Source organism: Letharia lupina (assembly GCF_014066315.1).
Source record: "Letharia lupina isolate WasteWater1 chromosome Unknown contig_11, whole genome shotgun sequence".
NCBI lineage: Eukaryota > Fungi > Ascomycota > Lecanoromycetes > Lecanorales > Parmeliaceae > Letharia > Letharia lupina.
The window spans coordinates 966,486-981,112 of NW_023502980.1; the positions used below are offsets into that span (position 1 = coordinate 966,486).

Below are 14,627 nucleotides of genomic sequence, written 5' to 3' on the forward strand. Positions count from 1 at the left end.
CAGCTACATAGACGAGTCCACAGACACAGTTCTCATTTTATGCTTCTACAAAGTACAACATGACTTCTAATAGATTACTTGTCCCTCCCATCTTTACACATACTACAGTTAGTTGTTCTGGCAATCCATCCAGCGACCGCACTGACATGTCGCAGCCCTTACACCATGATAGTCCGGAGGACTCTACGACGGAGATATCGTTGTCCCTCCAAGTACCTCCATCGCCATCACGTTCCTTAGGTGGTAGCACGTTACGATCAAGAGCAGACTCATTCAATTCCGAAGCGGAGACCGCAAGGTCGAGAGCGACTTCTGTTAATTCAACAACAGAGACCGCAAGGTCGAGAAAGAACTCTGACGTTCAGACAATACGCTCAAGATTTGAAGGGGACGACTTAAGCCCAGAAGAAGCCTTGAGACCTGATAAGACCGATGAGAAAGATTTGGAAGTGGCTGATAGCCCGTTCGCTTTTTCAACACGTCAACTGAACAAACTTCTCAGCCCAAAGTCACTCGCTGCATACAGAGCATTGGGAGGTCTCAGAGGTCTAGAGCGAGGGCTACGGACAGATGCGGTAGCTGGCTTGAGCGTGGATGAGACGTCAATATCAGGAAAAATCAATCTTGAAGAGGCGACTCGGGGTGCAAGGACGAAAAAGCCCCCGGCCGCGGGGACATTAATTGCGCAGGATGTTATGGTGACGGATCATGAAGTCAAAGGCCAATACCACGACCGGATACGAATTTTCAAGGATAACCGACTACCAACAAAGAAGTCTCTGAGTATATGGAAATTGTTTTGGGACGCCTTCAACGACCGAGTGCTCATTATCCTGACCATTGCAGCGGTCATTTCACTGGCCCTCGGTATTTACGAAGCCGTTGGTCAAACGCCAGCTCCTGGGCAGGGTCCATCGTTGGACTGGGTCGAAGGTTTGGCGATCGAGGTCGCGGTTGTAATAGTGGTGCTTGTGACTGGCTTGAACGACTACAGAAGAGAAAAACAGTTTGTGGCACTCAACGAGAAAAAGGAGGACCGGCAGGTGAAAGCTATTCGGTCTGGTAAATCGGTACTGATTTCGGTTTTTGATGTAATGGTTGGCGATGTCCTCCATCTGGAATCAGGCGACTCTATCCCAGCAGACGGCATTCTAATTAATGGTCATGGCATCAGATGCGACGAGTCTTCAGCTACGGGAGAATCAGACGCAATGAGGAAGACTGGGGGACAGGAAGTCTGGAACCGCATCGAAGAAGGAACTGCCACATCGAAGCTGGATCCATTTGTCATCTCCGGCAGCAAAGTTCTTGAAGGTGTTGGAACGTACCTGGTCACCTCGGTCGGTGTCAACAGCAGTTTTGGTAAAGTCATGATCGGGTCGCAGACCGGGGACGAAGAAACCCCGTTACAAATTAAACTTGCGAAGATGGCCAATTGGATTGGATACCTAGGGACCGCAGCAGCTGGACTTCTTTTTTTCATTCTGCTCATTCGGTTTCTTGCCGGACTTTCTGGGGATACTAGTACTCCTGCTATGAAAGGCTCGAAATTCTTAGATATACTCATCGTTGCTATCACGATCATCGTCGTGGCGGTTCCAGAGGGCCTTCCTGTGGCGGTCACGCTTGCGTTGTCGTTCGCTACCAAAAAGATGCTCCAGGAGAAAAATCTGGTACGCCATCTGCGGGCTTGCGAGACCATGGGCAATGCTACAACGATCTGCTCAGACAAGACAGGTACGCTCACACAGAACAAGATGACAGTGGTCGCTGGTATCATGGGTTCAAAAGTCGAGTTCGCCAGAGAAGTAAATCTTGGGGACGCAGAACGCAATGTCATTCCATTTCCCGCCGCGTTCAAGCGACTGTCGTCGATTGTAAGAACACTCATTCTGCAGTCATGTGCCATCAACTCTACCGCTTTTGAGGGAGAGGAGGACGGAAAAAGTACTTTCATTGGCTCCAAGACAGAGACTGCACTGCTCATAATGGCTAAAGAGCAACTCGGAATGGGACCAGTGGCTGAAGAGCGACACGGCGTTGAGGTTGTGCAGCTCATACCTTTCGACTCGGATCGCAAGTGCATGGGCGTGGTGATTCGACTTGCGTCGGGCACTTACCGCCTACTGGTTAAAGGCGCTGCTGAGATACTTCTGGAAAAAGCGACCTCAGAACTGGTCGATACAGCGGGAGAAGCTCTTCATCAATGCACTCTCACAGACTCTTCCAGAGCCCAAGTTTCTGCGAGCATAGATGAATTCGCTAAGAAATCACTACGGACCATTGCTATGCTCTACAAGGATTTCCAACAGTGGCCGCCACTTGGTGCCCGTACCTTGGATGAGGACAGAAAAGTCGCTCTGTTCGAAGACGTATTCTGCGATATGACACTCCTTGCTATCGTTGGCATCCAGGATCCTTTGAGAGACGGTGTCGCAAAGGCAGTGAAGCAATGCCAAGACGCTGGAGTCAAGGTTCGAATGGTTACTGGAGACAACGTAATGACAGCCAGCGCAATTGCTCTGGAGTGCGGTATCAAAACACCTGACGGGCTAGTCCTGGAGGGACCTAGATTTCGCCAGATGTCTGACGAGCAGATGGATGAAGCCATACCCCGGCTTGAAGTCCTTGCCCGTTCTTCTCCGGAGGACAAACGCCTCCTGGTCGCGCGTCTCAAGGAGCTCGGTGAGACTGTAGCTGTCACTGGCGATGGCACGAACGACGGACCAGCTCTGAAGACTGCAGATGTCGGCTTTTCCATGGGTATAGCCGGCACAGAGGTTGCCAAAGAAGCCAGTGCCATCATTCTTATGGATGACAACTTTTCCAGCATCATCAAAGCCATCATGTGGGGCCGTTCAGTCAACGACGCGGTTGCCAAATTCTTACAATTCCAGATTACCGTCAACATCACAGCTGTGGTCCTGGCCTTCGTCTCCGCTGTATCATCCCCAGACATGCACTCCGTCCTCTCCGCCGTTCAGCTCTTGTGGGTGAACCTTATTATGGATACGTTCGCCGCTCTTGCTCTCGCAACGGATGCCCCAACGGAGAAAATCCTGAACCGCAAACCCACTCCCAAGTCTGCGCCGCTGATTACGACTAATATGTGGAAGATGATCATTGGCCAAGCGATATATCAATTACTCGTTACGTTCGTTCTCTATTTCGCCGGCTCTTCGATTCTGGGATACTCGAAGAGCGACACTCTCCTCCAGACCGAGCTGGACACAATAGTGTTCAACACTTTTGTCTGGATGCAGATTTTTAATGAATTCAACAACCGCCGCCTCGACAACAAGCTGAATATCTTCGAAGGCGTTCACCGCAACGCTTTCTTTATCATTATTAATATTATCATGGTCGCTGGTCAGATTATGATTATCTTCGTTGGTGGCGCGGCTTTTCAGATCAAGAGGATAGACGGCACGCAGTGGGTTATCTGCATTCTATGTGCGCTGCCATGCCTTTTGTGGGCCATAGTCCTACGGTACATACCCGACCGGTATGCCGCAGCAGTATTCTGCTTTGTCAACAAGGTCTGGCTTGCGCTTGCGAGCCCGGTCCTCAAGGGCTTGAAGGTTTTTTTCAGACCTGTCGCTCAAGCATGGCGAGTCACGAAGCGCTTCATGCAACGGACAACATCAAAAGTCGTACGCAAAACGGGGGCCACAGACGACACCGCATGTCCAGACGAGGAATCTGGGCTCGGGATCAACATGGGAAAGTTCTCGTCACCAACCTCTCCCGTGACGCCGTCGGAGCTGCCGCTGCAACCTCCACCTATCACACTTACGACCGCATGAGTGAGTCTCCTTTCGGATGACATGAATGTATGAAATGGAAGGATCAGAAAGTTGTAAATAGCTTCATAGCGTTGGCGCTGGTGGGTAGTATATTATGAAGCATCATCTCGGTTGAGCCTTCGAAGCATTGGGTATATATATAGATTGATAGATGCCTAGTGCTAGGTGCAGCTCACCACTGACTCAGGCCTGTGAATAAGAAAAAACTATATCAAATACATCGGTATAACAAGCACTATTCAACCTTCACGAACACTCCATGGTCTTTTAGATGTAATCCCCGTGAGTGTCCTGTGATACCCGGACCTGTTCAGCTATCCTATCCACACGCAAGGGACCACTTCTCCAGCAGCCATGGAAGCACGGTTCACCGTCGAACGCGAACTTCGCCGCACTCGTCCCGCCATATCAGCCAGTCTCATCCTAGAGTAACTACGGTGATCCAACACCTTGTCACCCTCATCATCCAACAACAGAGAGAGAAAGAAAAAAAAAAGGCCCCCGGACCCACCCAGTACCAGTACCCCACCACGATCTCCCCCCCCGAACCCAACCCCCCTTCTCCATCCCATCCCATCCCATCCCATCCCATCCCATCCCATCCCATCCCATTCCCTCCCGTTCCCTTCCGCCCAACAGCAAAACCCCCAAAACCCCCAACTCCGATCCCTTCCCCAAACACACCACACCACACCACACCAAACCACACCAAATTGAATCAATCACAGCAGAGGCACCATCGTCCAGGCGGCCGCACGCCACCACTCACAAGGCCCGCCGGGAAATGGGGCCGGATGCCCCGTCCGGGGCGACAGAGATGTATAAGGAAGGAAGGAAGGAAGGAAGGAAGGAAGGAAGGAATCTATGTACCGATCGATCGATCGTTCGTTTGGTCGCTTGCCACGTGGAGCGAGCGGGGAGGGGGAGGGCGATGGCGCTGCGCTGCGCTGCTGGCTTTCTTTCTTCGCATCGGATGCCTTTTTTGTCAGTGGCCGAGGGGGTGTAGGGGAGGGGGTTGGTGGTTGGGGGTTGGGGGAGGTTTGGTATGGTATGGTATGGTAGTTTCGTCTGAGGGGAGGCCGCGGAGGCCGGGTTTGTTTTGGGGGAGGGGATCTGTTCGATGGTAGCGGTTAGCTTGTCGAGGAGATCGCTGCTGGCTGAGGCGAGGAAGAAGGGGTGGGGGGTCCGTGGTTGGTTAATTACACAGAGGGAGAGAGAGAGAGAGAGAGAGAGAGAGAGAGGACAAACGGGTTTATTTCGGACAGGTCTTTCGCCAGCTGCAGCCTGATGCCGAAGGGGAAAAGGGGAAGGAGATGGAAAGGGAAGTCGCCATATTCCGTGGTCCTTTTGTTGGCGGGAATGGGACTATGACCATCATTGCGAAGTGCTCGCTGATCGGTGGGATGAGGTGGAGTGGATGGTGACAGAACAGCGGTGTTTGGAGCTCTCGGTTGGAAAAGGACGGGGCATGATGGGAGATATGTGTGTTTTGCGACGTGCAAAGAGAAGAGGAGAGAAGTGATTGCCTGGTCAGGACAAAAAAGAGGTGGATGGGGATTGGTCGATGTCTCTGTTCTTCGAAAAAAGGGTGATGAAGATCGATGATTGCAAGCTGGCAAGGTGGGACGTACACCGAGGTCGCAGAAACTCCTTATCTAGCGCGGTAGAAGGAAGAAGGACAACAGGAAACTGCATGAAATTGTCTCGTTCCAATCTTGAACTAGGAAAGAGTATACCGCAATGGGGAATGAAAGATCTCGGATGTTACACTTGGTACAGACAGAATAGAAAAGCGGACAAGTGCCATCGTGATATTCCACACTTACTCCACGACTCCTCCAAACACTCCAATGCATCCCTTCTGCGTGGTCGTCTTCCAGCAAGCCAAGTCATTTAACAAGCGCATCCCTCCTTCGCCCCTTCCGCTCTCTGGTTCAGATTGACTCTCTCCGAGCCCAGAGCTGTTTGTCCCGTGCCAGCACCCGTAGCTCCAGGGCCTTTCGCACCTTTCATCTGCGTCTCCGGAATCGCGTTCGCAATAGCCGTAAACACCTCTTGAACACTCACCCCTGTCTTCGCACTCGTCTCAAAGAACAGTAGTCCCTCTTCCTCCGCATATTCCCTCCCCTCCTTCGTACTAATCTTCCTCGCATCGCCGCCCTCCTCAGCCACCTCTCCGCCCACGGCGTCAGCTCCTTCACCAGAATTCGCTTCCCGCGAAACCGTGGCGTCCTCGTTCGTAAGGTCCAGCTTATTACCCACTAAGGCGATCACGATGCCGGGGCTCGCCTGCCGCTGTAGTTCGGCGACCCAGTGTTTCGCTTTCACGAGAGAGGTGGGTTTAGTGAGATCGTATACAACCAGGGCGGATTGGGCGTTGCGGTAGTACATGGGAGCAAGCGAGGCGAAGCGCTCTTGTCCGGCTGTGTCCCATATTTCGAACTTTATAGTGCGGTGGGGGAGATGGGATTTTTGGGTTAGAAAGGCAGCTTGAGATGGGAGCGTCAGCTTGGCTGATCAAATGCAAGTGCGGGGATTTATTGAAATCGAGTGGATTGTAGGGTGTGACATGGAAGAAGGAGTCTCAGGAGGAGAGCCTGAGGCCAGATGCCAGTGCCACAGGACATATGGATGTACCACGTACCACCGATGGTAGGCTCTTTGTTTTCTTGGAAATCATTATTGACGAAGCGGAGGACGAGGGATGACTGTAAAGCGCAGCAGGTCCATTAGCTGGTATCCACCTCGGTACTGCCGTAGTATAAAAGCAGGCGAGGATAAGGCAAACAAAAGACTCATACCTTCCCAACGGCCGCCTCGCCCAGCAGCACAAGTTTGACACTGCTGCTAGGCTTCGGTGGCGCAGCGGCCGTGTCTGCCATGACTGTAGGAGATGTATGCAGGTACACGAATGGGAGGGCGTAGTGGCCGGTTTTGCCAGCACGAGGAGACGGAGTTGTCCGCGGCTGAGAAATCAAGAGAGAGCCGGACTTAGCGCAGGATGGTTTCACACGTATTAGGGATGTGGCAGATGTGACAGTCGAGCAGAAGGAGTGAGCACTACTATCCTACTAGAATAGTGTCGAGAAGGCTGAGTAAAATTCTCTTTTTTCTCTCTCTTTTTTTTCTTTCTCTTTTCACACCGGTGTCGCGGAATCGCGTGGGACTGACCGATTGGTGGGGTTTGACTGGTTGGACTTGCTTTTGTAGGAATGAGATTTGTCGATGCCTGCTGTACTCGTAGTTCTCGTAGTCTCCTACCCCCGTGAAGATGACGATGCGTGCCAAACCTGGTTTAGCGCCACTCCACGAATCCTACGGATTTAATGGTTGAGATAAATCTGTCTATCGATCGGTACTTGATTCTGTGAATTGCCATGGGAGATCCGGAGCTCTGGGGTAGAGGGGATAGTGGGGCCAATCAACTACATAATGAGGATTTTTTTCCCATGCATCATATCTCACTCTCGCATCGACAAAACACAGAAAGGTTTGTATCGTGAAAATTTAAAGTAATTGCATGAGCGAGAGAAATCTATGAGTGCAGCGCCGAACCTAATGTACAGTCATCGCCAGTTCCTTGGTACCAGACCGCCATGCCCCCGCCTGTCTCGCTGCAGCGTAGACAATGCCCCGAAACCCTCAAGCGATGCCAACCTCAAGCTGTTCCTTCCACCGAAAAAGGGAGAAAAAAAAAAGAAACGCTATGTTGAATATGATACAGTGTTTTCCCCCTGAATGCAGTGACTGTGAAGTCGAATGATCTATGTGTGGTATCTCCCTAATTCCATGCTCTTTCTATAAGCGAACTCCGGGAAATGATTTTTTGGATAGCGAATGTACTGATGATGCAAGGGAATTCGTGGCTGTGGTAAGGGTCGAGAAAAGTGCCCGAAGTTCGCTCAATCGCTGGGTATCGCTAGAACGATTGGTGGTGGTACAACGCTCGAGCAAGGGCGAATGTCGCTGGTGATGATGGTACAATTTATGGTGCGAAATGCGGACGCTGGAAACCGGAATAAAAGGAGGAAACGAGTGGTAGTGGCTGAGAATCGAAGAAACAGATGGCTGATTGCGGATGGTGCGGATGAATGATGAGCCTGTGCGGTACGTACGTTAGCAGGGTTCGTGCAGGGCTAGGCAGTAAGGGTGACGGTGGCCTAAGTAGTACGTACCTCGCTGGGGATCCATTCCTTCCACTTCCAAGGTCCAATGAGGTACACTGCCAGGCTGCTTGCGAAAAGACGGCAGGTTGCAGAGATTGTTGTCGAGTGGGCGAAATGACAGCAGTGTACCCTCACGACCTTGGAAGGCCATACTTTGACTTATCGAGGTTTTGGTGGTGGCTTTGGCTTTGGCACGCCGGTGGTATCGTATGCGCCTCGTCCCATATTCATTGGTGCGTCGATTGCTCTGAAGATCATGAAAGCGTTCTGAGTGTCTTTGCGGTATGAGCGTTAGCTGTGGTTGTTGGTCTGAAGAAATGAAACAAGGCATGGGGGAATTGTATTATATAGGGAATCTAGACATAGACGGCGCCGGTTGCTGACCTGACTCACAAATAGACTGGGCTGTGTCCGTTCCTGCAACTACTCGTAATGAGAGCTGAGTCGACACTGTTTACAATCGTTTACGATGTAACTGTGCATGCAGGTAAGATCCGTCTCCGATTCCGAAAGATGCCTTTTCTTTGTCAAGCTCAGGATTGTGGTGGTGTAATAGTGTCCGCCGTTCAGATTGTCGAGAAATGAGGGTATGGACTCCTCTGGGAATAGAAGCCAGCTTGAGTAATCTTGTGGTTTGTCAGGTTGTACTTTTGGAATTTCTGTTTCTCGCAATGGTGAGACGGAGCTTGGGTGGTGTAGGAGGTCCGGGCGGTGTTATATCAATTGCCAGCAAGAGAAAGACTTATGCAAGGTGAAAGAGAGTGGGGGAGTCGAAAATGACAGGAAGAGTTTGTGAGCGGATATGTAATTTGTGTAATGCCGGCACCCCTTGAAGCAAGCGAGACCTTGATGCCCAATGTGATGGATATTGGACAGAGTTCAGATGCCTCTTTGAGACATGAATGAGAGTAAAGGGCAACTTTTGCGTCCGGTTGGTCTGTGTGGTTGTCTACAATCCAAGTACCAATTGGAGGAAGGAGATGCAAGATGACGCAGAGATTGGATTGGCTGTACTTCTGGGACTTGAATCGAATTAGCGACTTGACACCTAGGTAACATCATCTTTTCTACAGGGGTCTGCGGCCGGTTTCAAGATGCCTACGGCACGAAGGGCACGAAGGGCACGAAACTAGTAAACGGGCTCCAAGGATCTAGCGATTGGGTATTTTGGTATTTTGGTTTTTTTTGAATTTTCTTTTACGAGCTATGGCTGATGCCTACGAAATAATCATCTTCTCAGCTTTGGGCGCAGGAAGTCTGATTTTTTTTTTTTGATTTTTGATTTTTCCCTTTTTTTTCCTCGGGTCGCAAATGATCCCTGCCTTAGGGCTCGTTCCTGCATCAGTAGGAAAGTTGGTAAGCCACTAAATGAAGGGACTAGATGACGGAAGCGTTCCCGGTAGGTTGGCTGAAAGTCTATCTGTCACACACCCTTTCCCTGGTGCCCACTGCCCCCCGAGATAATGAGGTATCGAAAACTAAATTAGCTCACCCCAGCTAAGGTATCTTGTGACACTATTCCCGTAAAGTAGGTATCACTCTCGCCTTCTGCTGCCTGAATAATGCTGACTGACACTACGATAAAAATTGTCAGATTCGAACCAGAAACATAATTGAGTCATGGCAGAGTCATAATAGGTACATTAGCCATCAAATATCCCTTCTGTGCTGACACCATCTCCGCAAAGAACAAAAACCATACTTACCTTAGCTACTGGGCCCGAGGCCTGGGCGCGCGCCATGTGCGTCGAGAGACGAAAATAACAATTCCCGCATAATCATCCATCGATGTGAGCCGACCGCAAAAGCAATACGAAGTGATACTACTACTGTGTGACACATTCTTTTTCTACCGCTTTCTATTTCCTTTCACTACTCTCTATAGGTACATCAAAGCAATTAGTATTATTAATTCCAAAATCCTTTTCCGAGGTGTGTGCGCAACGCGGCTCGGATGGAATCAATGACCCTCTCGGCTTCTCCCCCAAGATTGCACTCATCAGCAATCCGTTATCTATCATCCCATACGTCCTAGGCTGTGGCTGTATCGTCCGTAGTCCGTACCGACCTCCTGGGTAAACGATCATGTATCTAGAAGGCCGCTAGAACAAGGATGCGTCTACGGGAACGGCTTGGTTGCATTTTACCATGTGGTGGAACCGCTGGTCTCCAAATAAACGAAAGCCACAAGCTATGCTGACCACTTGACTACTGTGCCCGTAGGCTGATGACATCTTGGCTTTCAACGTGTGGGCCATTCCTCCATCATCTACCTTCTTCTTCATTCTGTCCATTTCTGTAACCCCGTGCGCTATCATCCTTTTGCTGGATACGCCCGGAAGAGGCTCATCGTTGCGGCTACGAGAATGCGCAACCCAAGCGTTCACTAATCCGCTTTACGCGTCCTCTTTCACTCTCAAGTCTGCTTTGCGCACCCAAGCCACGCACGAAGGAGTCCGAAGAGAAAATGAAATGACAGGATGATCCCTGGTTCTTCGCTGCCTCCATGTGGCTTTCCGGGCGGATGGCTGTCGAGAAAGGAGAACTGCCGTCTTGGCATCAGACTCCCCCGAGGCGCCGGCGTTTTTGATACATCAGATCTCAATCTTAACCCTGTCTCGGACGTTGAGGACCGTCTAAAGGTTTCTGCTCTGACCTATCGCACCCCACAAATCCGTAAATGGACCGGTATCACAATTCCGAAGTGTCTGTGTACCGAAGATGTTTGTGCAGCAAGTTCTACCGGGAAATGGTCAGCACATGAAACAGGGCGTTGCAATCTGCAAGGCTCAATTACCGTCGACCCTGCAGACAGAGTACAGTCTGTGCCGCCCGTTCATTATGCAACGTCTAGTTGTCTACTGCGCAGGGTCGGCTGCTGCGACGTCGCGGCGTAAGATGTGCCAGACTGCCAGACTGCCAATCAGGCGTTGCGGAAGGTTCCCGGCCCCCAACCGTCACACACATGGCAGCCACGTGTGCATAATGCATAACCAGACTGATCTACAGAACCTCAGATCTTTAAGGGGAAGAAAATCCCCCCTCCCCTCGTTACCTAAATCTGCATCCTTCCGCTGACTGATTGGAGTTTTGCTGACTGACTCATGGGGAACCCCGAGCAAGGCTGGAGTCTTGCTATCTAATCGCTTCCAACTGTCAGCATTGTGCTATGGGATTACTCATTCATCATCATTCTTCTTAAACCAAATAGCTTTTGTACAGCCTCATTGAAGATTGCGAAAGCCGTAAACATCATTGGCCCAATCGCGGGAAGTGAAAGCACAAGATCAGAGATGAATCCTCTGATCTTGTGCTTTCACTTCTCTTTTTCTTAGAAGAGGCTTTTGGAATCCACGATAGTCGTACAGAGTACGGAGAGCTCGTTACATTTTTAATCTCTCTCACTGGGACTGTAACCGAGACTCCTGCATGCTCATCCACGGACATCAAGATAGGTATTCACTTCATTGCGCTAGAGGCTGATGAATGTGCTGCAGGTTGATCTAAGCCATGACCATGAGTCTTTTTGGTACTCTATATCTAAGCCATAACCTTGAGCATTTCTAATGTGTGATGAGGATTGAAGATGAAACAAGCCTCTTGATTTGTAGCGGTAGAGGGTTGACAATCGTCGCAGGTTCTTCCATGCTTAGCAATACAGGATCAAGGAGTTTCTTACATTGACAGCATCAAGTTGAACAATAAGCGTCGCAGAAATTCTCGGCTTGAGCTCGCGTTCCTCTCTATTATGCAGTTATTTGGGCAAAAAGGCAAAAAGGCTTTACCCCTATATTCTTAATCATTGGGAAACAGAAAAGTTCCCGCAAGCACCCCCCCTCGAAAACCAAAAATTGAAATTTCTTGAATATCTTTACAACCACCAGTCTTTATAATCTACAATTTTTATAATCTTTTCTTATAATACTAAATAATTAATTTTAAGAATTTTAGAAGTTTTTAATTTAGATATCGTAAGATACAGTATAAATTAAGAATATACGTTTTACGTTGAAAACTTACCTCGGCTATTCTATAATCGCCAAGACTTATCGAAAAAATCTTAAAAATTTAATAGATTTTTATTTTACTATACAGTAGATAAATATAATATTCTAAAAATTAAAAATCGTAATCTTTATTACATCTTCTAATAGTTATAAAGTTTTTAGAAAATTATAATTTATCGTTATAAAGTTATTCTAGAAGTTTCATTTTTCAATTTTCGAGAGGGGGGTGCTTGCGGGAACTTTTTTGTTTCCCAATGATTAAGAATATAGGGGTAAAGTGCATTTAGCCACGGAGATACCGCCGCCTTGGCAAAAGCTTCATGATGCAATGAGGAATCATCGGATTATGATGTGAAGGCCTGATGGAACTTCACGACGTCCCTGGCCCTCACAAGTAGCTCCAATATGAAACCTGCCTCTTTGAGGCCATTCCTCCCGAGACCCGCTATTCGCCGGCGGCGAATTTCTTCCAGCCGGCATTATGCAAGGCAAGCACCAGGAGCGCCAATCCTCCAAGTCTTCAACGACAATACCAAGCACCTACAACGAGAACGAGCGGCCGCGGATGTAGAAAGCAGCCGGAAAGTCGACTATCTTCGAGATGAAGTGGCTTCCAGACTCTGCGAGCGTTTACTTGTAATTTTCCTTCCCCAACGTTCCACGAGAGGTACGAACTTACAGCTATTGCTAGGATATCAAACGCCATTTCCCCAGCGTTCTTGATCTCGGCGCCAATGCCTGTAACATAGGCCACGCTCTCACTGTTCCTGTCCCAGATTCTCCACCCCTCTCCACCAGGCTGTCACATCTCACGTCGGCGGACTCGTCGCCGACCCTCCTCCACCGGGACGCTTCCCTCCCATTCAACTCGCTCCTCCCGTCTCACACACGCACCACACTTGGCCCACCAGACCAGCCGCTCCCCTTCAAGCTTCGATCGTTCAATGCCGTCCTCTCCTCCCTCTCCCTCCATTGGGTCAATGATCTACCCGGCATGCTCTCCCAAATAAACCGCGTCCTAAAACCAGACTCCCCTTTCCTGGCCGCCATGTTGGGCGGTGACTCCCTCTTCGAACTTCGCACCTCTCTCCAACTCGCCGACCTCGCACTCCGCGGCGGTGTCTCCACTCACGTCTCTCCCCTCGCTGACGTCCGTGACATCGGCGGCTTACTTACAAAGGCTGGGTTCAAAATGCTAACGGTCGACGTTGACGACATCATCGTCGACTATCCGAACATTTTCGCCCTGATGACGGATCTGCAGGCGATGGGAGAGAGCAATGCGGCGCTGACTAGGGAGCCGGGAGGACTGAGGAGAGACGTGATGGCGGCGGCAGAGGCAGTCTACAGAGAGCTGCATGCGGAGGGAGGGGAGACGGTGCCGGCGACTTTCAGGATTATCTACATGATTGGGTGGACGGAGGGGGAGAACCAGCCGAAGCCGTTGGAGAGGGGGACAGGGCAGCTTAATATCAAGGAGATCTTGGAGGCGCCTGGAGAGAAGAAGTCGTAGTCTGAGGCTTGGTGCATACAGCTACGCTGTACAGTCGTAAGCTACTACCGTTGCCGCTGAGACCGTGAGAGCACTGGCACTGTGGTTTTTCACAGGCGCAGGCAGCTTCGGGCGGGTTGAAATTCCCAATAGAGTAACCCGGAGGGTTTTAATCCTTCTGGTATCCTCACACTGTCCTCCGATCCGTCATGACCCGTACGATTGACCCTGCTCCCGCGATCTCCACCAATTTCTCATGCCAGCTAAGCAGCACGCTCATCGCTTGTCCACCTCCCTCTCCTCCCCCCCTTGATTGTATTTGTGAAAACCCACCAGTTGCTTGGGGTGTCATAGATGACCGTCCAGAGCTAGGCTGCGAGGTGTGCGCCATTCCCTTGTATCTAAGGGGCGGAGGTATACGTCAGCGGAGGGATTGAAAAGGATCGGGGCGTCGGAGAGAGGACGGCATACAAGTACTTCATAAGAACATCCAGAGTTTCAGGACCACCTTCTGAGCCGTACATCCTGCTGAGCATGGGCGACATGTCGGATTGTTTGATCGATTGCAGCGTTTCCACTACCGTTGCTAGATGTACATCCTGTCCTACTAATCAGCAATGTGCTCCAATTTTAAATGCACTCTCTCGTATCCGTGATTTCTGTTCTCCTCCACTACACCTGATTCCATCAAATTTGGGGGGGAGGGCGGGTGGGTTGCTCACCTTCGCCTGCGCGTCCCCTCCGTACGGCGCATTCTCCAAAGCCCCCCTTAATGCACCCTCCGAATCTCCCCCTCGTAACAGTTGCTTGATTTGGCTTGACAATGTTTGCACCTCTGAAGCTGAGACTGAAGGAATGGAGGGCAAGAGGGAGGATATGTCGAAGTTTGCGGGGGACTCGGGGTCGAAGAGGTCAACGTTTATGGTGCGCCAGTTCATTGTTGCCATGATAGCTAGGGAGGAGGGTGGAGGGGCTGCTTGAAGGGATCCTGAGCTACGGCTGTAGACTTTGGAGAGAACGGCGAGAGTGGGGAGAGTGGGCCGTAGGCAAGCGCAGAGGATGCTTTGGCAGCGGAAACGCTCCGCTCGGCTTCATATCACTTTGCGATGTTTACATTTGGTTGTCCAAAGCAGTGGCTATGCTAGCCATTCTATAA

At 50.3% G+C, this 14,627-nt stretch overlaps 5 protein-coding genes across 5 annotated transcripts; 2 read left to right on the forward strand and 3 right to left on the reverse strand.

Annotated features, from left to right (window-relative positions):
* Positions 1-146: 146 nt before the first annotated feature.
* HO133_000859 (uncharacterized protein) lies at positions 147-3,806 on the forward strand (the record flags this gene model as incomplete). Its single annotated transcript, XM_037291793.1, has 1 exon — positions 147-3,806. The coding sequence occupies one exon, from the start codon at positions 147-149 to the stop codon at positions 3,804-3,806; it is 3,660 nt and encodes a 1,219-aa protein (XP_037152155.1).
* A 1,893-nt stretch (positions 3,807-5,699) lies between these two features.
* On the reverse strand, positions 5,700-6,688 carry HO133_000860 (uncharacterized protein; the record flags this gene model as incomplete). Its single annotated transcript, XM_037291794.1, has 3 exons — positions 5,700-6,295; positions 6,451-6,514; positions 6,608-6,688. The coding sequence occupies 3 exons, from the start codon at positions 6,686-6,688 to the stop codon at positions 5,700-5,702; spliced, it is 741 nt and encodes a 246-aa protein (XP_037152156.1).
* A 916-nt stretch (positions 6,689-7,604) lies between these two features.
* On the reverse strand, positions 7,605-8,123 carry HO133_000861 (uncharacterized protein; the record flags this gene model as incomplete). The annotated part of the gene is made up of 2 exons (XM_037291795.1): positions 7,605-7,906; positions 7,982-8,123. The coding sequence occupies 2 exons, from the start codon at positions 8,121-8,123 to the stop codon at positions 7,605-7,607; spliced, it is 444 nt and encodes a 147-aa protein (XP_037152157.1).
* Positions 8,124-12,384: 4,261 nt separating this feature from the next.
* On the forward strand, positions 12,385-13,492 carry HO133_000862 (uncharacterized protein; the record flags this gene model as incomplete). Its single annotated transcript, XM_037291796.1, has 2 exons — positions 12,385-12,615; positions 12,671-13,492. The coding sequence occupies 2 exons, from the start codon at positions 12,385-12,387 to the stop codon at positions 13,490-13,492; spliced, it is 1,053 nt and encodes a 350-aa protein (XP_037152158.1).
* Positions 13,493-13,658: 166 nt separating this feature from the next.
* HO133_000863 (uncharacterized protein) lies at positions 13,659-14,409 on the reverse strand (the record flags this gene model as incomplete). Its single annotated transcript, XM_037291797.1, has 3 exons — positions 13,659-13,872; positions 13,943-14,070; positions 14,194-14,409. The coding sequence occupies 3 exons, from the start codon at positions 14,407-14,409 to the stop codon at positions 13,659-13,661; spliced, it is 558 nt and encodes a 185-aa protein (XP_037152159.1).
* Positions 14,410-14,627: the final 218 nt, after the last annotated feature.